The sequence below is a fragment of the Mauremys reevesii genome, linkage group 8, assembly GCF_016161935.1.
Source record: "Mauremys reevesii isolate NIE-2019 linkage group 8, ASM1616193v1, whole genome shotgun sequence".
In the NCBI taxonomy this organism is placed as follows: domain Eukaryota; kingdom Metazoa; phylum Chordata; order Testudines; family Geoemydidae; genus Mauremys; species Mauremys reevesii.
Genome location: NC_052630.1, coordinates 70,188,112 through 70,210,741, shown reverse-complemented (window position 1 = coordinate 70,210,741; position 22,630 = coordinate 70,188,112). Strand labels below are relative to the sequence as shown.

Below are 22,630 nucleotides of genomic sequence, written 5' to 3'. Positions count from 1 at the left end.
GAAGGAATTTTCCTCCAGGGCAGATTGGCAGAGGCCCTGGAGGTTTTTCGCCTTCCTCTGCAGCATGGGGCACAGGTCACTTGCTGGAGGATTCTCTGCAGCTTGAGGTCTTCAAACTACAATTTGAGGATGTCAGTAACTCAGACATAGGCTAAGGGTTTGCTACAGGAGTGGATGGGTGAGATTGTGTGGCCTGCGTTGTGCAGGATGTCAGACTAGATGATCATAATGGTCCCTTCTGACTGTAAAGTCTATGAGTCTATGAGTATGTATAGTTGGGGTTATTTTTCCCAATGTGCATTACTTTACATTTATCCACATTACATTTCATTTGCCATTTTGTTGCCCAATCACTTAGTTTTGTGAGATCTTTTTGATGTTCTTCACAGTCTGCTTTGGTCTTAACTATTTTGAGCAGTTTAGTATCATCTGCAAACTTTGCCACCTCACTGTTACCCCTTTCTCCAGGTCATTTATGAATAAGTTGAATAGGATTGGTCCTAGGACTGACCCTTGGGCAACACCACTAGTTACCGCTCTCCATTCTGAAAATATATAATTTATTCCTACCCTTTGCTCCCTGTCTTTTAACCAATTCTCAATCCATGAAAGGATTTTCCTTCTTATCCCATGACAACTTAATTTATGTAAGAGCCTTTGGTGAGGGACCTTGTCGAAGGCTTTCTGGAAATCTAAGTACACTATGTCCACTGGACCCTCCTTGTCCACATGTTTGTTAACCCCTTCAAAGAACTCTAATAGATTAGTAAGACATGATTTCCCTTTACAGAAACCATGTTGACTTTTGCCCAACAATTTATGTTCTTCTATGTGTCTGACAATTTTATTCTTTACGATTGTTTCAACTAATTTGCCTGGTACTGACATTAGACTTACCAGTCTGTAATTGCTGGGATCACCTCTAGAGCCCTTTTTAAATATTGGCGTTACCTTAGCTATCTTCCAGTCATTGGGTACAGAAGCCGATTTAAAGGACAGGTTACAAACCATAGTTAGTAGTTTCGCAATTTCACATTGGAGTTCTTTCAGAACTCTTGGGTGAATGTCATCCGTGCATATGCTTGCACAGAACTGAATGCAGCATTTAATTCCCAGTCCAGCAAAACCTAAGTATGAAGTATTAATTTCAAACACTTGTGCCTGATCCAGCTCTCACTGAAGTCAAGGAAAAGATTCCCATGGATTTACATAAGTATGTGTGTTGATGGATCAGAACCTTACTGCAATAGTAATGCATAAAAAAGACATCTATAATAAATGGGTTAGGTAGTTCAAATGACTGAATATCTGATGTACTTACTAGAAAAGCAAAAGCCAATCAGCCTTTTGAAATTAATAAAATTCCGTTTAGTATTTTATTTGTTAAAGTCAATCCATAATCCATGCAAGACAGCATAATTCATCATCCTGAAATTATATAATTAAGTAATTTGGGAATTTCCCCCCAAAAAAGTTCTATATATGTAAAATTGCTGCAAGGAGATAGAAGAAATTGTTTCCCTCACTCAAACTATGTGATACTTACAGATTTGTACTGTATCAAGCCCATACAATATTGTCTCCTGAAGTGCTGCTTTAGGCACAAGGAATCTGACACAAAACCCACTGATGTCACTGGAAAGACTCCCATTGACTTTAATGGGTTTTGGATCAAGTCCAAGTTGTCTTTCTCTGAATTCTTGCCTGTAGAAGAACTTCAGTGTGTTCAGATTAGAGCTAAATAAACTGTTTACAATACTTCATTAGATTAATTAACTCCCTTTCTGTTCATGAATGATCTGAGAACAGACTTTATTTTTTGTGAATTTGTTTGTTATTCAAAATTATTTGAGGAAAGATTGAAATATATTTGCACGAGCCAATGGGTTGCTTATGAATGACTCACTATTGTTAATTCTTTGCTAGTCACAATTCGCTCTTTGTACTCTCTGATTGGTCACCTAAGTCACATGTCTGGCCTCCCTGTTTGGATGACTCCCAAATGTAGGAAGAACTTTCAAGAGGGAGGCACAAACATTTCTAGCATTAATACTTGTGAAAATACTTATATAGATATATTTACAATTTTTGTCAACATTCTTTAAAAAATCATTTTGTTTGCACAATATTCACAAAGTGAATACAAATGGGTTGTGAATACTGCCAAAGTGAATTACTTCTATTTGAAAGACATTCATTCATGAATAATTTTGCAGTATGTGACCAGCTCTAGTATGTACTGCACGGCACTTTGTTATCACGACAAAAGACATGCATTAGTTTAGTGAGACTGTTTGCAATGACAAGCTAAATACCTGAGTACCAGAGAATCTTTACATATGACATGGAGTGAGCAAAGCACAGCATCTCTGATATTCAAAGGGAAGGAGTGTCAGAGAAAATATGTGCTGTTAGTGAGATGCAAGATGAGTACCACAATTAAATAATCTTGGCTGGCATTTGCAACCATGAAGGGTGTCCAAATCAGAGAGATAGCATGGGTCATTTTTAAAAATGGCTTTTATATATCAAAGGGAACATCTTGAAGCAATGGAATCTTACTGGTTACCAGACCACAGAGCCAGAACTGGAATTCTGTGTTCACTCTGGAACTCAGTTAAACATTATAATTTTAAAAGCAAATGGTTTAGCGGTCCTCAGGCTCACTTGATTGTTTAGAGTTTTTTTAATTACATTTAAATTTTAAGACAAAGCATGCCTCATTGTTGCACTACATTTTATGTGGGACAGTTGAGTCTGAAGCATAATATTGGCCAACCACCCCAAAGCCTGGAGGGGCCAAAAGCATGGAAGAGGTGACTCATTCAGTCCCCACAAGGGAAGGATTGCTTCACATCACTCTGCATCTATCTTTTGGTGAATTCAAAAGTAGTATCCACTCTCTGTTGGGAGCATGCATGCCAGCTGTTTAAACCAACTCTGGATGAAGCTCATTTGATTTCTTCATTTTTATCAGAATCTCAACACATGGAGAGGCAGCAAAGAGTCCTGTGGCACCTTATAGACTAACAGACATATTGGAGCATGAGCTTTCGTGGGTGAATACATCCGACGAAGTTGGTATTCACCCACGAAAGCTCATGCTCCAATACGTCTGTTAGTCTATAAGGTGCCATAGGACTCTTTGCTGCTTTTACAGATCCAGACTAATACACCTACCCCTCTGATACTTAACACATGGAGAGAAATTATAGCTCTACTGAAGTCAACAGAGAAACATTAGCGAGGACATGATTTTACTCCTTGTTTGTTATATAGAGAAACAAAATGGAAATGGCCTGCTGCTTCAGTTTTCCTGCTGCTGAGGGGAACACATATCAGATTTTTTGAGCCTTATGAAGCTGTATTGTGCAGTAACACGGAAGCTAGTACACAATTTAACTTTTCCTTTGGCCTTTTATGTTATTCTTCAGTAACTTTATAACCCTCAGTCTTGACATTATATGTGAATTTATTTGTCCTCCAGCCTGCAACATTCTTTCCTTTCCAGTGTTTAACAAAAACTTCAATCTATATATCTCTGAAAAATGCAGCTGCCATTCCTGCAGTGTAGCATAAATAAAAATACTTTTAAAAGGATGAATGTTCCTTTAATATAATTAGAGTTGGTGTCAGGGGGCCTTTAAAAATAACAATATGGTCATGAAAAGTGCCAAACTGACATTTCCAGAGCCTGAATTGTCTTTATCCAAATAACTGGTATAGCAGCTCAGAAGCAATGTAAGCTATGCCGCATTGCCCTACTAACATGCCTTCACTCTGACTCAGGGAACCTCCTCCTGGCAGAGCAGGGTAAGACTGGGTTCTGGGTACATATTTGTATAAGAGGGAGGCAAGTGAAGGTAACTTTGCACTGGCACTGTCCCTGGATGCTTGTTGAGCTGAGGGTGACTTCATGGGCCAAGAACAAGATGACTTCATAGCTTCCTATTTTTCACTTAAGTTTTTATTTCTATGAGTGCTCCCTTGCTCTTGAATTATGGGAAAGGGCAAATAGGGGCGCATAGCTGTACTTGTTTGTATTCTTGTATTCTGCAGAAAACTGGAACTAAGGGCTGGTCTACATTACCCGCTGGATCGACGGGCAGAGATCGATCCAGCACGGGTCAATTTATTGCATCTATTCTAGACACGATAAATCGACCAAGCACTCTCCTGTCAACTCTGGTATTCTACCAGGGCGAGAGGCGCAGGTGGAGTCAATGGGAGAGTATCCGCTGTCGACTTATCACAGTGAAGACACCGCAGTAAGTAGATCTAAGCATGTTGACTTCAGCTACGTTATTCACATAGCTGAAGTTGCGTAACTTAGATCGATCCCCCCACAGTGTAGACCAGGCCTAAGTTCTCCTGCAAAGGGACCTTAGATTCTGTGGCACTGTAGTGCAGCCAGCTGACAATTCTGTAACTGATTCATTTAATTTTACAAATATACTATGTGAAGGAACATTAGTCCACACGGTAGTTCCTGTGTTATTAATTTTTATTTTAAAGTTGATTTATTTTACACTTACTTTCCATCAGCAATGTTGACTGTCCTAAAAAGAGGATAATCTTCTGGGACAGGTTTTCCATACTGATCTTCAAACAGGAAGACAGGGGATCTACCAACTTCCACACCTATTTGCTGAATACCCTGTTCATTGTAGATAGATAAAAGGAAGGACTGGATCCCCTTTTTAGGTTTCACTGTAATTAATATTGAAAAGTCTTGAGGAAAGTTTCCACCTGAGAAGAAAATGACAAATGTAGTCACAAATCTGAAAAAGATATAACCTTTTTGTGAACATTTATGCTTTACTATTAATTGAGAGATTCTATTTTTCTGTTTTTCCTCCAAAATAAATGTGATAAAAAATCTGATTACAAGAAAATTTCTCTCTTCAAACCTTTGTCTTGATACTTTCTTGTCTTCCCATTCTCACTTTATTTCCCAAAAGTTTTACCTGAAGACATCTTAAAAGCTTGAACTATAAAATCATTGCACATTTATGTAGATGTAACACAATATATACAAGAGAGGTGGCAGTTCTGTATTAATTACTTTTCTATTCTTCATCATCTTGAAAAAGGGAGCAGAAATTACTCTAGTTTATAACTACACATTGTAATTTCAACAGACAAAAAAACTATTGATATTATTTGAAATATGTTATCAGATACCTTGCATTTCCCAGTGGCCATTCTAATAGTTTCCACCATTTCTTTTATGTATATTCCATTGTTTCCAATATCTATCTTAAATAAGGGTCAGATGCAGAGGGACCACACATGATTCCATACACCACTTATGTTATTAACACAAGGGTTAACTGAGGCTTATGTGGTCTATAAAGCCATATGCTGGGCCTCTGCCTTGAGATAAATTTAGTACTAACATTTTTATTTAACCATGGTGCAGATGTTACTTATTAAATTATCTCAGAAATAACTTATTTAAAAACAAAACACATGCCTATTTGGATGTAATAGGAGGTTTGGGCAAAGAAAAAAGTTTTTATTTTCATTTGCTGCCTGACAATTTCTCTTTGAAGTACATGCCATAAGTCAATCATTGTTTTAACTTCTACAGCCTCAAGAATAAAGAGTGGATGGATATAGTTTTTAAATGAGGGAATGAAAAAGATGAATGCATGTGATGAAAAAAGTGCCCTGAGTGTTGTGATCATTCTGAGGCTCCTTTTTTACTGAAAAACACCCTGTCCCATTTTTTCCACCATCCAAACAGAAAGCAAATGAGTTTTGTGCAAGAAATCTCTATGGAAGTTGATTGGTGGAATTCTCCCTAATCCAGACCCAGGCTCAGAAAACAGCCAAGTAGCCATTCTTCAGATGCTATTGTGGCCTGTCATAGCTGCTGCAACTCATTACAGAGCTTTTTAACCTGTGGTTCACCAAAGTTTGTCAACCTAGTCAGCATACCCTGGCACATCCTCAAGACTGCCCCCAACCACGCCTTGATATTGTTGTAGAAAGCCTCCGTGGAGCATTGTTCTACTGCTTTTCACTCGAGCAAGGGAGTCAGTGTTTGACCATATAGGCTTACTCACATTGAGGAAATCAGGATATGGAGCCTTGACACAGCTGATAGAAATGTCATGAGATCAGGAGTTCTTGTGAAATTTCTATGCTTTATTTGCAAAATGTTAGTTATAAAGTTTAAGGCCAGGAAGTACCAGCAGATCCTCTAGTCTGACCTCCTGTATATCATAGGCCACCAACACCAGGCAGCACCTGCACATTAAATTCAACAACCCAAACTAGACCAAAGTACTACTGTCCACAGGAGACTAAACTATTGTGTCACAGGCAGAGCCTGCAAGGGACTGAAGTACACTAGATCCTAAGCACATGACCAAGAACTAGCAAGCTAAGCATGTGTGTGCATGAGAGAGAGAGAGAGAGATTGTGTCGTGCCACCTGGGAGCACCAGCCCTTCTTATCCAGAAACCCTGAAGCATCACCTTTAGGAATATAAGACATAAACCAAAAGGGATCCCCAGGGCTGCTGAGCCCTGCCCCTCACACCCATAACTTTGTCTTGGATGATCAACTGCCTTATTTCAGTGCCACAGAATATGAACCCTAGGTTAAACATACTCCAAATACTGCCTCCTTGGCCCATGTCTACCCTAAATTAAAAAGTGTGGGAATAAATTCAAAGGTAGACATTTGTGAGTTAGTTGACTCTAAGGATTTTTCCCCCCAGTTTTGACGTTATAGTATTAGAACAGGTGTTCCAGGAACATTCCAGTTCTGGTAAAGCCCACTTATGTTAATAATCCAAAGTTTATAAATATTAATATTTTTAAAGGTCTTAACGTAGCCTCAGTCATCTCAAATATGACAGGAAAGCTTTTAAGATTTATTTGAGAGGTTTAATGATATCTGAAAAATGAAATAAAATTAAAACACAAACATTGAGGCAAATACAGAAAAATGTTAAATTGTATAAGAAACTTAGATTCGTTTTAAGGTAAATCTGAATTAAATTATTTATTAAATTAAAAAGCAGCCAGGCATCTCAGCCAGGGGCACATCAAGCGTGGAGAGCAGGCCAGTAAATTGGCTGTATATCAGATTTTAAAAAGACAGGTACAAAGCAACACACCTACCCTAAATAATTTAGAAAATAGGCTGTGCCTGTGTGTAATATTAATGAGTCTATGGGATGAACATTATGTTTTGTATAAAAAAACCCTCAGAATAAGTCAAATCTGTAAAGAGTTATATGAAGGGCCTTGCATATTATATTATATGATTGCATATTAAAAACAAGTATTGTCTCTTAAAACAATATAAAACATGTGGCATTTATATTAGATTTTAATTTGCAGGTTACTTTTAAGGATTTCTCGATTGCAGAGAGAAAATTGGTTGCATTTAATGCAATTTTTTTCTTCTATTAATCAAGTATAAACTGCAGATTGAAAATCCATATAAATTATTAAAATAGTCTGGTTTATTTTCCTGAAAATGGTGTTTTTCAGCTAAGAAGATCACTTTATTGTGTGAATTCCATCCTCTTTGATTAAGTACAGGACCTATACATTTCTATAACTCTCTCAGAAAAATGTGCTTTCAAGAATTAAAAGGAGAGGGTATTGTTCCTGTAGTTAGAGGATGTTGATGGTAGTCAGAATTCCTGAGTTATTTTGCTATCTCTACCTCTGCTTTGAGCAAATTAGGCTATATTCATTGAACCATTCACTTCAACTTCAGGGGATATAACTGTGGGCAGAATATAGCCCTTAACCTTTCTGTATTGCAGTCTATAATTCTCTAAATATATATAAGAATGTTTATCTCCATCATAGGGAATAACTGGAAATAATAGTTGTAGCACATGCTGTAGCTAGCGTTGTATTCCATCTTCTACTCTACCCTTCACTTTTCACTTGGTCTTAACTTTCTCTAATTCCTTTTTAGCTGAAATTTTTGTTTTCAGCCCATAGGTAATTTAAAAAAAACAAAAACTAAAATCTAATTAACATGCTTTAGCCATTTCTGAGCATGAACAATATTCCTTTTCTTGTATGTTCTGATAAGAATTTTGCCATTAGATAGAAACTTAAAAACTGGCTTTCTTTGTAGATCTCAACAAGTCTTTTTTTTTTTAAATCAAAAAATCAAGAACGGTTTTTAAGAAAATCAGTTCAGAAATTTTAAAAGTTTAAAGACTGAACTCTAAGGGCTAGTCTACACTTACCAGCCGGGTCGACGCGGTGAGTTCGACTTCTCGGAGTTCGAACTATCGCGTCTAATCTGGACGCGATAGTTCGAACTCCGGAAGCGCCGCGGTCGACTCCGGTACTCCACCACTGCAAACGGCGGTGGCGGAGTCGACCTTAGAGCCGCGGACTTCGATTCTGCGGCTTCTGGACGGGTGAGTAGTTCGAACTAGGGTACTTCGAATTCAGCTACGCTATTCACGTAGCTGAACTTGCGTACCCTAGTTCGACCCCCGCCCTTAGTGTAGACCTGCCCTTAGTTGGCATTTTGTAAAGGTGGATCTGATTTTTTAAGATTTATTCAAAATTAGAATGGGTTTATCATTTTGGGGCACTCTGATGCAGTATGCTTTCAAACAATCTAAACTGCAGCTGCCAGATAGTTTAAGCAGCTCTAAATCTTTAGAGGTCTTAAACTGCATTAGCTGCTCTAAGGATTTAAAGTTGTTTAAACTGCTTAAACTACCTACAGATGTAGAAAGCTTAAGAAGATTAAATTTCTTTAAGGGTTAAAAGTAATTTTAAACCATTCAAGCCTGTCGGTGTCCTTAAGTGTTTCAAGTGGTTTATTCAGCTTGTGGACTTTCAAATAAAGATGGCAGAGGTAAGGACAACAGCGTTCAGGTGAACATAGTTAAGGGTGGCTAGGTTCATCTCTCCAAGCCAAATAGCTCTGTATTTCTATCCATCTTTTCTTCCAGGCCCCTGCCTCCTCGATAAATTAAATGTGCCTTCTTCCCACCCCCTCACCCAAAAAAACCCCCAACAACAAAACCCTGGCACAAATTCAAAATTCAATTACACTGCATGCATTTAGTATTTACTAGTCTTGCTTTTCTTGTTAAACATTAACCTTAAAATATTGTAGTTTATCAGTGTAAACAATAAAACCTTCAAAATGTGCAATCTGGCCAAGTTAATGTCATGAGACAGATGTTGCAAACTGAAATTTCTGATTGCTTGGATTCTCAGGGTATGTCTACACTACCCACCGGATCGGCGGGTAGCGATCGATCTATCGGGGATCGATTTATCATGTGTAGTGTACACACGATAAATCAATCCCCAAACGCTCTCCCGTCAACTGCTGAACTCCAGCTCGGTGAGAGGCGGAAGCAAAGTCGACGGAGGAGCAGCGGCCGTCGATCCCGCACCGCAAGGACGCGAAGTAAGTGATTCTAAGTCAATTTAAGATACGTCGACTTCAGCTACTCTATTCTCGTAGCTGAAGTTGAGTATCTTAGATTGATTTCCCCCTCTCTCCCCAGTGTAAACCAGGCCTCAGACTTATCACTTGCATTAAGTCTGGATGTTTGCCTTTTTAAAATATCAGTAATATTAATAGAACTAATAATGCTACAAAAGAATAAGTACAGTATTATAGACAGAGTTGATGATTGCTTTCTTATCATATATCCTTTCACTGTTGGGAAAAGAATGCCCACCACTATATTACCACTAAGGGAATGCTTAGTGTTACGTTTATTATACTGTCTGCACTAATGGTGCTTTGTGTGCTTTATATTCATCATATTTTAACTTCGTTAGTAAAAGATTTTCAGAATATAATGGGAATCTATGAAGATTTTGATCTTGATTTGGGATCTTATTCTTAATGGACTTGATCCATTGAAGTAAATAGGAAACTTTATGTTGATTTCAGTGGATAGGATCTTTTAAAGCAAAGTTGTTAGTTTACAGATGAAATGACACTATATAGCATACCTTTTAATATTAGGTTGAAGAGATGACAGCAAAAGGAAAGAAAGAACAAATGATTGGGATGAAAGGAGGCCAAACAGATAACTTGAAAGGACCTGAACACCTGCCTTGTCTGAACTGTTAATCTGAAAGAGATGTTGAAAATGCTTAAGGCAGGTAGCACTAATTCATCTAGTCTGAGCATGTGCTTTTCAATCAGATAAGGCACTGTGGAAAAAACAAACTGTGGAAGCTTTTTGAGGAAAGTCACAAAAATGAGTAGCATTGTTTGCCTCAGTTCAGTGAGTTTTGTGTATTCTATACTATGATATGATATAACCATGTGTTTAGTCTTGCACCGAAATTGTGAATGATAAGCAAATTGCTTCAGAGGGGAACCCAGTATCAACATAATCAAATTAAGAATGTGACTCAAGCATTTCTTATTTATGACAAAGTATCACGCTTACATGCTTAGCTGAAATAATTATCCAACTTTCTTGATCACGTTTAGATTTCTTGGGCAATTTTATTTAAACAGTAAAAATTACTGGGTAAGTTTTAACAATGGCAACAATGAAATGATTAGGAAAATCATTATCTGTTGTTGTGTTATCATTCCTTGAAAATGTAAAAAAAAAACCACAAGGTAATAAGACCGTAAAGAATATAATATCTTATATGATATTAATTGTATAATATATTTCAACTTGTGAGTTCAAAGCTGTCTACAAACATTATGTAATGAAGCCTCAATACCCACCTGTGAGGCAGGTAAATATTATTTCACTGATATTTACAAATGAGGCACAGAGACATTAAATGACTCCTTCAAGGTCACACAGTGAACTTCAATATTTAGTTGTTTGTCTCTCTGTCTCACAGTAGCTAAAAAGATACCCAAACCTAGAGATCAGTTATGATAGTGGATAAGGGGACACTGTAACATGTACTTTGGCTTCACTAAAATGTTGGCTATTGGTTTGCTCACTTCTTAGTCCCATTTAACATCTTTTTTTTTTTTGGTCTTTCCCCTATTATTATATTATAAATATATACACACCCACTGGGCACCCTGCTTCTGAAAATTTAACAAAATCCTCTGGGCTAACATGCCACATAATGCACAGCAGTATTTGTACATGATCTCTGGAAAAAAAACACAGAAGGAATTTTTTCTTTTTTGTCATGGTAAGGGAATTCCACACCTATTGGACATTTTCCAAAGATCCTAGAATGAGAGAGCTCACTTCCCTTCCCTTCCCTTCCCTGGACAAAGGTAGCAAGCTGACTATACTCTATGAGACTGCTCATTGGGGTTGGGAGGCTCAGGAACAGTGGGTCTTATGGAGGGGTTCTCCCACCTAGCAGTGGGATGCAGCCTACAAGTACCTTCAAATACCGTGCATACCCCCCACCCCCTGCCAGTCATGACCGAATGAAACACTGACATAATTCCTAGAATGCCATCTCAAAAATGCCGCACACTAGAAAGGGTATCCCATTGACACATAATCAGTGCTTTCTGGATCTGCCATGGCATTGCTCACAAGAACCATGGGCAGGAAGAAAATTATAGTAAATGGAGTGAAAATCATAGTAGATCTTTCTATGGTAAGTGGTTAGATGGTGGTCCAGGCACATTCATTTTCACAGAAAGCATTCATTACACCACATAGTGTAGTGTCCAGAAGTTGTTTTAGGGCTCAGTTCATTAAGTACTGCCTACTGGTCTCTAATAAATGTTTTCTTCTGGGTTCTTTATTCAAAAAGTGGGGAGCATGGTGTTTTTCCAAATAGATTATGCATTTTAAGCCAGTTTTTTCCCTCTCTCTTTAAATGACAATTTCCCCTTGCATGCCCCAGAAAGGAGAGTTCAAGAGGTGGAACAGCAGGGTGAAACTGAGTGCTCCATTTTAGTTCTAATCCAGAAATCCTGCAGAGGTTAGAAAGAAAAGCACCTAAATTGAGGCTGCCAAAGGCAATTTAAATTTACGTGCCAACAAACAACATAATGAACATATTTACTCTGGCATTCATGAACAAAATGAGCAGTTACTACTGTAGCTGCCAAATCTAATAGTTAGTCTACAGTGTCATTCATAAAATAAGTGCAAGTTAACACAGGAACTTTTCCCCCAAAGGAATGTCTGGACTCTGAGGCCTTGCTTTGGCAAAGAATGCCTATTCTGTGCTAATGGCTCCTAAAGGCCAATGATCCAATGTCCTTCCATGAGTTTTCAGTCACCAGCCCACTGTATTTGAAGGTTGATTAACAGTGTTGCTCTACCAGTAGTTCCTACCCATTTCATTTCTGCACAAGACATTTTTGGATCTTATTGTCACTGTAATACTAACAATAGAAAGGGACTGATTAAAATGTTAGCTTTAACTCTGTGGTGCAGCTGTAGTACTTTAATAAAATAACTGAAGAGTTTTGAAACTTTTTTTTAGGCTGATTAGTCAAGATACTGCCACCCCTACTTGTGTGGAGTAGCAATTTATTATGCTCATAATCCCATTGATTATGTTCAATGAACTATATCCTCAGGTGGATAGCTCCATTGCCGTCAGTGAAGCTCTGTCATTTTATACCAGCTGAGGAGATATAGTCTAATGTGAGGAAATGTGGAAGAATCTGGCCCTAAATATGTTTTTTTTCTAAATTTCCTTTCATTCCCCCCCCCCTTGAAATAAAAAGAGATGAACTAATTCTTTAAATGATGTTGTAAGATACACGTGAAAGGTCTGATAGCAGTTTCTCTTCTACATGTGTCTATTGCTCTGAGAACATATTGATGTATTATTATTGCTTCCGGATAATAAATACTTGAGGATCTATAAAAATCCCAGATGTTGACCATGTCATTACTCTTTTAATAGGCAAAACAAAAATATTTTCCTTGCCCATATTTAATGGGTGTGTTCAGAAGCAAACTCACTCAAAGTCTGCTTTTATGTCATGGCATGAAGATTGAAAGTTGATATATATATATATATGTTTAATAAACTGCAACACTTTCAATCAAGTGAAAAGAGTGGAAGCAAAATCATGGAATGAAAGTTTGTTCCCCCACAAAATAAAAATCCAAAAAAACTTTTTACATAATGTGCCTATTTCATGACACAGAAATCAGAGATGAGATGGAATCACATTACCTGTTACCCACAACTAACCATGTGTAGCCCTCAAAATATTAAGATACCCTTACATAATGTCAACCAGATGATACTTCTGGGAATGATTTTGCAACAACCAACCACAATCTGCATTTCTACCACTGCAATCTAACTCCCAGAAGTGTTGCTTTTAAAATAGACCATTCCTGGCACAGAAGTAAGAAACTTTGCAATGCCGTCCACCTTATGGATCTATCACCAAATATTCATAAAATTCCCTCTGATAGAATGATGAGAAAACCAAGTAAAATTACTTAGGTCTGTTCTGTCAGCAATACTCATGTTGCTCCCATTACCATCAATGCAAAGTATGAAGTCATAGCAATGGAAGAATAGGCCTTTTAGTCTAGGAACACAGCCAGTCATATAGTTTCCTTCTAGCCAGTAAATGTCAGTTATCATCCCACCCCAGAGGTTTGCCACTTAAACAAAGAAGCAACATTTGTTTTATTGTGCTGTTTGGTCCATTTCCCTTCCTTTCTATGCATGTGTAAATATGTTACCATACCACTATTTTTGTAATTACTGTTGCTATAATATGACAACTGTAACTGTAGCCTGAATTCACCAATATGTTAAACCATACAGTTAATTTAATCTAGAATCTTTGTGAAATGTTAATCATTATGTCTATTAATTGGTGAAATATTCAATTCAGGTAAACACACAAAAGTTCAGATCCTTATTTCAATCTTTAGCTAAACCTCTTGAGTCTGAAAATTTGAGGGTAGAAATCTCACAAGAAACGTTTTCTCACATTTTTTCAGTGCTTCTTTTCTGATTGCAGTACAAACTTGTTCTCCTATGCCTGCTACTAAGTGTAACTATTGCCTCTTAAGATAACTTCTGTAAATGTTCCGGATTAAGCAGTTTCTTCCTAACACAGAAGCTGAGAGAGTTCATAAGGTGAGGCACTTTATACACTGAGACAAGTTTAGTGACTAGTTAACAGTATGTCTTGCAGTCCTTACTGAAGCAAAATTCTCATTTAAGTCAATAGCTGTTTTGTGAGACTGATCTTCACAAAGGCAATGAAAAATGAATTATTAAAGTTTTATATAATATCAAGCAGTATTTCTCTATGTATGGCATTTGATGGCCTGATTCACTGATGTCTTACACCAGTGTAAATCCAAAGTAGATCCATTGCTGTTAATGGAGTCATGCTAACATAAAACTGGTGTGAGAAGAATCAGGCCCTAAATATTTGGTATGTAATTTTTTAAAAACACTCTGTCTGCCCATTTGATTGGCTGCTTCCTCATTTGTACATGAATGGAAAGCAATGACATGTCATGATGCTACACTAGTTAATGGGAATGGGCTCTGTGCTGCAACCAGCAGAAAAACACAGACAATAAGAAAACACATCAGAAAGCACAGATCGTGCAATCTCATGGTGGGGGAGATTTCTTTGGATTGATGGGGGGAAAAGGTAGTGGCTGCTTTAAGGGTCTCCCCCCTCTGGAGCAGGAAGCAGGTGGCCAGGGCCGGCTCCAGCTTTTTTGCTGACCCAAGCGGCGAAGCAAAAAAAAAAAGAACAAGATAAAGCCGTGATCAGCGGCACTTTGGCAGTAGCTCCATTGCCGCTGCTTAATTCTTTGGCGGCAATTTGGCGACCGATCCTTCCCTCCGAGAGGGACTGAGGGACTCGCCGCCGAATTGCCGCCGAAGACCAAGATGTGCCACCCCTAAGCACCTGCTTCCTGCGCTGGTGCCTGGAGCTGGCCCTGCAGGTGGCCAAGAAGGGTGTAAGGTATTACCCAGAGCTGATGACACTCAGGTAGGCTATTGACCCCTGCACACCTAGAGGAGGGTATATAATCCCTGCCCCTCCAACATGAGCCCACTCTCATGTCTGATTAGCAGCTCCCAGCCCTGGGATTAACGTAGGATTTATTTGTAATGGTCTAATGTGGGCATGGTGCTGGTTGCCTTAAAGACTGGGAAAGAATTCTCCCTCACTACCACATTGGGCAGGATGGTGTGGGGTGAGTTTTTGCCTTTCCCACAGCAGCTCAGAGACCTGGTAAATTAGGTCACAGGAGAGATGTCACAATTTGTCAGGTATCCTGTACTGGTACTTATTCCATAGGAATCCAGTTCCCTGGAAAACTGGATTTAGAAGTGGACTTAGGGGAAGACATCCCTAAAGAAGCTGGGGAACAGAATTGGGTCTCCTAATGTCTGGTACAGCGGGAGGCACTGTCCATTCCCTAGCCCCTTAATCCGCATATTTTGGGTTTAGTGGTACAGTCCCAGAAATGGGATGGGAACAGCTGTGGAGAGTGGTGGGGGTCATTGCAGCCCTCCACTAGGTTGAAAGAATTAAGGAAGGAACACTGACTTGCATGTACGAATTACTATAGGTTAGTTCTGAGATTAGATAAATAATATAGTAGTGACCAAATTAAACCACATCCCTTGTATATTGTCTATCTTTCTGCATGTCTGGGACAATAAGAAAACACACCAGGAAGCTGACTTTCTGATAGACTCACCTGGGTACAGTTGCTTTGTTGGGGCACTGATTTGTGCATGTTTTGAAACTCTGTAGGCAACATCTGATCCTTTTGAATCTCTTCTGTTTGTGCAAAATCCTGTTGTTCTAGATATTCCTTCTGGTGACTTGTGAAATTCTAATGCTTTTAGCACATCAACTGGTTCAGCTGAAAAAGTAGCAAAAACAACAACAAAAAGAATTATTCATACTGCAACATTTCAAAAAGGAAATGAATTTCATTGCTATATACAGGTGTCTAGTCATCAGAGTGGCTACATCATATTTTGTGTTATTGCAGGCTACTCTTACATTTGACTATTATTTTAACAGAGTCATTCTCTCATCAGATTGGGGGTTGGACTAGATGACCTCCTGAGGTCCCTTCCAACCCTGAGATTCTGAGATTCTATGATCTAGGAGCCCATCATATCCAGTGTAAGTTAGTTAAGATCTGATTTTTTAACAGGTCACTTGCTAATTGAGATTTACTATTTCATAAATAATTTGGAAATTAGTGCTTACAACACAGATTCCTTTAACACATGAATTTTGATAAGTGGAAATGACTTAACGAGCATTTCATATATTGTACCAACACTTAGCTCCCAAACATAATCTTTTTTGACCCCTAATACAAATATACATTCTGACCACATGTGACTGAGGGTACAGCAGCCTTCTCCAGAGGTTGGTAGGAAAGGGGCTAATTGTCTCCCCATCTAGCTAAAAGAAGCATCACAGGAATTTTACAGAGCTGGAGCAACTGTGGGGGATTAATTAATTTACTCTCCATCCTGCTGAACACATTAGAAGTGAGATGTAATTTGGGGAGTTGGAGGTGCAGTCAGGCTGCAAGAGTCAAGGTGGAATGATTTCTAGAAAGAGGGCTGGGGAAAGTTAGCTGGTTGGGGCTCTCTTTTTTCTAGAATTTGACTGGACTAAACCACACTTCAGATCTTTATTTGGGATTTTCACTGTTGGTAGCCCTGTTGTAATGGTTTGGCTCTTAAAGGAGCAGGACTATGTTCACTATTGAGTCTTACAACAATGAACACAACAAAGATGTTTAATCCCCACACAGGCATGAAGAATCATCTCCTGCTCTGAACAGCTTGCTGTGCCACCTTATATTCATTCTTATGAGATCAGTGCATTAATATACAGTAACTGTTGCTCAGGCACCAATGTGTCATTGATCTATGAATACATGCAGATTTTATTTTAGGCATAACAGGATGATGGTGTAAACAGCCGTGATATTGTAAAATATGTTGCTAAGAAAAGGAGTAAATAGACAGAGCCTGTTGTTTCTAAGTCAATGGTTCATATTATTGTTTATTATTATTGTGGTAATGCCTAGGAGCCTCAGTCATGAACCAGGGCCCCATTGTGCTAGGCACTGTACAAACACAAAGAAAAAGAGGATCCCGGGCCTTGGCCCTGCCCCAGACGTCTGACATTCTAAATAATCTAAAACAATCCAATCAAGATTGCTGGTGGCCTGTGGCTGCTGGCTGATATGAAGTAATTTTAAATTCTCACTCCAGGTCCTGGTAAACAAGTGTCCACATAACAAAAACACTCCCAATTTGCACTCTTTGGCATCCTTGGTTACTGTTGCAGGGATGCCAAGGATTGAATGGCATGGAGACAGAACTACTTTCCCCTCAAAAGAGGCCCCTACAGAACAAATGTGGAAGTTGGGTGAGGCAGTTTACATCACATCGCTCATGCTGTACAGCTTCAGGGGAGAAATAGGGATGTCAAGTTGGCACTCTTCATTTTACATATAATATAGAGAAAAATATGATGTCACTGATTGTTTTCCCTTTGGGTCCAATTCTGCAGTCTCTAAGCAGGCAAAATTCTAACCACTTTCTGTAAAGGCAAGCTTTTTAAAACTAAATTAAATTACTTCCACTGTTAAAGCTGAGCAAATTCTCAACATAAATGTATTTGGTGAATATAGCCCTTCTTTCTCCTGTTCATGAACTGTGAACAAGCAGTAGTAATGCATGTATTCTCTATTGACTATTCATTTCATGAGTCCTCAAATATCAAGTGTGGGCCTGAAATTCAATGCTTGTGAATATTCATTTATTTGAATGAATGTCCACCAACTGCAAATAGAAAGGTTGAAAATACAGTAAAACTGAAATTCTAGTTAGAATCACTGAAATGTTTGTGAATATTTTTCCTCATTTTGCTCAGCCATAGCCAATATTGTCTTCAGTTCTGATTTTGCTTCAGCTCAGCATTTCATAAATCATTCTATCACTAACACATGTGAGTGCATTTAAAACTAAAATAGTTCCTTCTATTCAGCCAATTGCACTGCCAGCATGAAGATAGATAATCAAAAGCAGTCAAGTGTGTGGTTAAATCTAACTCTGTAGAACTCCAACTCTGGACTTTCTAAAGTAAAAATGTTCCAAGATTTCCATAATGAGATGATAAAGTATATGGCTCCTTCCATCTGGTGATACGTTTTCAGAAAAAAAAATACCAGTGAGCTTCTGCTACACTTACTTTAAATAATTCAACCCCGGATATTTTCCTCCTCCACCAAGATTACATTATGATCAAAAATAAATACAATTTTGAATGTTTATCACAAGTTAATACATCCTGAAAGAATCCCTAAATGTACACCTGCTACAAATAAAAGATATTCTACATTTTCCTAAAATTAAATTTAAACATTCTGAAAAGCTAAGTTTCCTCACTAAATAATCAAAATCATTGCACAAAATCTAAAAATACCAGCTTTACTTTTGTAAAACTTGGTTTGTGCCTTACAAAATCATTCTTATTAATGTCAATGAATATGATATATATTCACTGAACTGTCCCATTACTCATGTGGGAGACATGCCAATGCACTTCTACGACCATAAAAGTGTTGGGCAAACTGTTTCTCCAATAACTGATTGGTGTTTTTTGTAATGTACATAATGAATAGAGCTGGTAAAAATACTGCAGAATCAGTAAATATGAATATCATTCAAATTCCAAATGGCTGCTTAGTTCAACTAGTTTTGTGCCCCTTTTGCTGTTTGCAGACATTTCTACAGACTTCTTCCTCATTACTCTTTGGGTAATGGCTGTTTCTTGAATATCTGAATTGGAATGTTAGCAAGACACAAAAAAAGAGCATTCATCGTTTGTTGTTCTGCTGCTTAAAAAGTGTCAATCAGGGATCAGAGCGATATCAAGTGATATAGGTGATCACTCACACACCACAAACAGCAGATAGTCAAACTGAATACTTTCCAAACAGCCCAGAAGATGAAATTTATTTCCACTAACTGTTATCCAAATCATTGGATAGCGAACATAGCAAGCTTGTTCACAACAATTTGCAAATAAGGAAACGTACTCAAAACAAATAATTTGGCCATCTGCAATAATGATATAGCTGTTTTGCTAAATAACAGTTGACCATGAGTAACAAATTAAACTTATCTGTTTTATGACATATTTTGGGGTGAGCACCACTTTGCCTGGTATAACAGAAAATACAAAAGCACCTGATTATTAAACTTTAAAAGAAATGATGATCCAAAATGAGAAAAGGAAGTTCCCTGGTAAACCTACAAAGAAATGTATAAAACTTATTCATCTGGGCCTATGTATCTGCAGGAGGAAATCTCTTTATAACAAACGTTGGGACCCTGTGCACTATGGAAATCGCTGAGGGGTGTAGGGGTACCTTCTTTAAACTAGTCACAGTTTGTGATGTACAAAATAATTGCCGCCCTAGACAAAACTTCAACGTACTTCCCCCCTTTTCACTCTCTAGAATAGAGGTATCCAACCTGCAGGGAAATATCCCTTGCCCAGAGGAGGGATGGCATGAACGGACATCAGATTTTCTGGATGAGGGATAGGGTGGTGTGGTAAGTGTTCTGATAGTTCAGAGGTTATGGTACATATGTGTCAGCCCAGAGCCATGCTGCAGAACCACTCACTCAGGTTTGGCTCTGACACTTCTGTCATGATGGAGGAGTGGCCAAATTTGAGTGAATGAAGTTTTAACCTGGCACGAAGGGTCACAGTGCTACAGTCCTGCTCAGGTTTGGCCCGGCCACCCCACCATCATGACAGAGGGATGTCTGGGCCAAATCTGAGTGAGTAGCATTACTATGTGGCTCACGGGGGTGCAGTGCCACTCCGCTTATTGATTTGGGTTTTTCCCCGGTTGTTGAGAGTCTCCCTGAAGTGGGGCTCTATGCAAGTGCCCCAAGTGCACATTGGTTAATCTGGACCTGGCTGATATCATTCAACACTTGCCCATATGAGGAAGCCTGAGATACTAAGGACCCACCAAGTTTGTATGTTGTTCATTTTTGATTGATCTTAATTTTGCAGGACATTCTATTGCTTCAGTAGATATCAGCCTGTGATAGACCCTCTCACAAAAGCTTCCTTAAAGAGACTCTTACTCAGTCTGACTCTGGGTGGTACTTTTCTGGTACAATTTTTCCAGCTGGCATTGAAATGAGACAAGGTTTTCACTAGCAATGGAGTGTATTTGAAATTCACCCCTGTCTGTTTACTTCTTCTAGGAGAAAAAAAACTAAAGAAAAATGCAAATAAATATTATGTCATATCACACTATTGCATCCAGGTAGTACATGGCTTCTTATTTGGTGTCTGGGGATGGGAATATAAGAAAATACCAAACCATTAAAAGTGCATGCAGAAATCACCGTTCAGATGCACAAAATGGGTGCATGGGCCTCTCTGAAAAAACTGTAACTGAGCATGCAAAACTTAAATACCACATCTGAAAATTTTATTTTATGGTTGCTGTGGTAAACTGGCAAAATAAGTACACACCTGTACAAGTCCCTGACCTTGCAAATGGAGCTGCTCACACAGTGCCTTACAGCCACAAGAAGTCCCAATGGCTTCAATTGCACCCTATATGAACTAAGCAATCACATGCAGAAAGATCTGAACCCATGGATGTCCTATTAGAACACAGCTTTAGATCTTAAGAGGTAAATCCTGCCCCCCTGAGGTCAAGATCACAATGGAAAAACAGCTTTCCATTGTGCTGGTTACCAGACAATGGAGAACCTAGCCAAAGAGATTCTGCTTCCCACTAAATATCATAATGCAGAGTTCTGCAGCACCTCTGTACCATTCAAAGGGGTAGGATTTGGCACAAAGGGACTTATTCTCTCCAGATGTGTAACTTCCATGGATGTTAATGGATGTTATGCAGGAATAATGAGAGAAGAGTTTCATATTGTTGGATTTGCTGAGAGGACATGGAGGACTGTATTGTTTAAATTCCTTACCAGTGTATTGATTGTCAAAAACTATCATTTTACTTTCCTTAAAAACAATCTCAGTGTGTGAGCAAAGGTCATGTGTTTCCATCTACCTTCCATCCATCAGCTTTTTTCAGTTTGTTTGGAAGTTTTGACTAGTTAGCTGGAGACTAGTTGTCCGATATCCTAGGCCAAAGCACAAGATAACCTTAATGACATAGTGTCTTTAGAGCAAAAACACCTCTGTATTTGACAGATTTAAATTTACAGGGGCAAATTCTGCTCTTAGTTACCAGAGTAAGTCTGAAGTAACTCCATTCATTTAGTGAAGGTATTTAGATTTACAGTGGTGTAACTGAGAGTAGGATTTGATCCACAGTACTCCATACTGAATGTAGCATTTAGGGCATACTTTGTTATCTTCTACTGCTTTTTAGGCTTGTTGCACACTGGACTAAACGAAAGCCATGGAGTAAAATGAACCAGAATGGTACAAATATAAAAATACTTTGAAGAGCAACTGAATGTGCAGATCTATGTTCTGAGCAGGAATAAAAGATCAACTTCTCTGTTGGCGTAACTCCATTGAAGATTTTTTTGTGTGAGGAGGTTACACAAATGTAAACCAGTAACAACTAGAAGTTGAGTTACACCAGTGAAAAACTGGTGTGAGATCAGAATCAGGCCCAGAGACTTTAAATATTGAGGAAGATTTTACCATCTTTATTCAAGATGGCTGCTGAACTGGCATCTGGATTATTGCTGGAGATGCTCTTGGTTAAGAGTGACTGCCCTGAACCTTTAAGCAGGGGGGTGTTTGACTGGATGACCGAAAAAAGGGAACGGTGCTTTATGGGTTGAAGGGGGGGGGCGTGGGGAGAAAAATGAAAAACTGCTGCACAAGGGATAGCGTGGTCGCTGACTCATCCCCTAGAAATGGAGGGGTTTAAAAGGTGCAGCCCTGGGCCTCAAGCCTCCTTTTTACATGGAGCAACCTCGGGTGGTCAGTCACCATTAATGTGCTGTCATTCCATTCCAGATGTGGGCAGACCAGCCATGGACGAGGTGGTGTGGATCAGTGGGCACAGGATTGTTTTGCTTATGTGAATAGGTGGACATCCTAGTGGCCTTAAGGGTTGGCAACCGGGGTCCAGGATGGGGCAATACTGTGTTGACATGGAAGGAGAAGCATGTTATTGGGCCAGCTCATGCCACTGCTGTGTGCTAAGGGGCCCGTCAGCAGTCACTGGCATGACATGACACACATTAGAGAATACTATTTGGGAATATGTAACAGAGTTAAATTACTGCCCAGAACAAGAAGGGACTTGATGCAGATCCGTGTTGTCAGACATGCATTCACGCATGGTCTGGCTGAGAGATGTGGAGCCCCATCTGGGTGGACAAGGCTCGACAGATTCTAACAGGGGAGTGGCCAAATCTCTTGGGGTCTTAAGAGGCTCAGCAATTTGGTCACTCTGGGGCACCAAATTATTCAAGGAGTATGGGGTTCCCCCGTAAAGCCTGGGAGCCAATTTGTTTTGGCCAGTTTAGAAGGAGGGGCAGTAAAAGATGTCTGGGAACCCGACTGGGTTGGGGGGGGCGGGGGAGCCAGCCAAGCTAATTGCTGGTGCCTCCTTGTGGCGGATGTCCAGTGCAGGTACTCCATAGGGAAGGTATACAGTGACCGGATAAATGATTTGGAAAAGGAC

The 22,630-nt window shown here is 39.0% G+C and overlaps 1 protein-coding gene across 5 annotated transcripts in view; it reads right to left on the bottom strand.

Moving 5' to 3' along the window:
• COL11A1 (collagen type XI alpha 1 chain) overlaps positions 1-22,630 on the bottom strand; it is a 237,297-nt gene that overhangs the window by 200,703 nt on the left and 13,964 nt on the right. For all 5 annotated transcript variants that reach the window (XM_039483995.1, XM_039483989.1, XM_039483992.1 and 2 more), the window contains exons 2-3: positions 15,635-15,802; positions 4,536-4,749 (exon numbers count right to left, since the gene is read on the bottom strand). In XM_039483995.1, the coding sequence (XP_039339929.1) occupies positions 4,536-4,749; positions 15,635-15,802 (382 nt within the window). The remainder of the gene's footprint in view (positions 1-4,535; positions 4,750-15,634; positions 15,803-22,630) is intronic.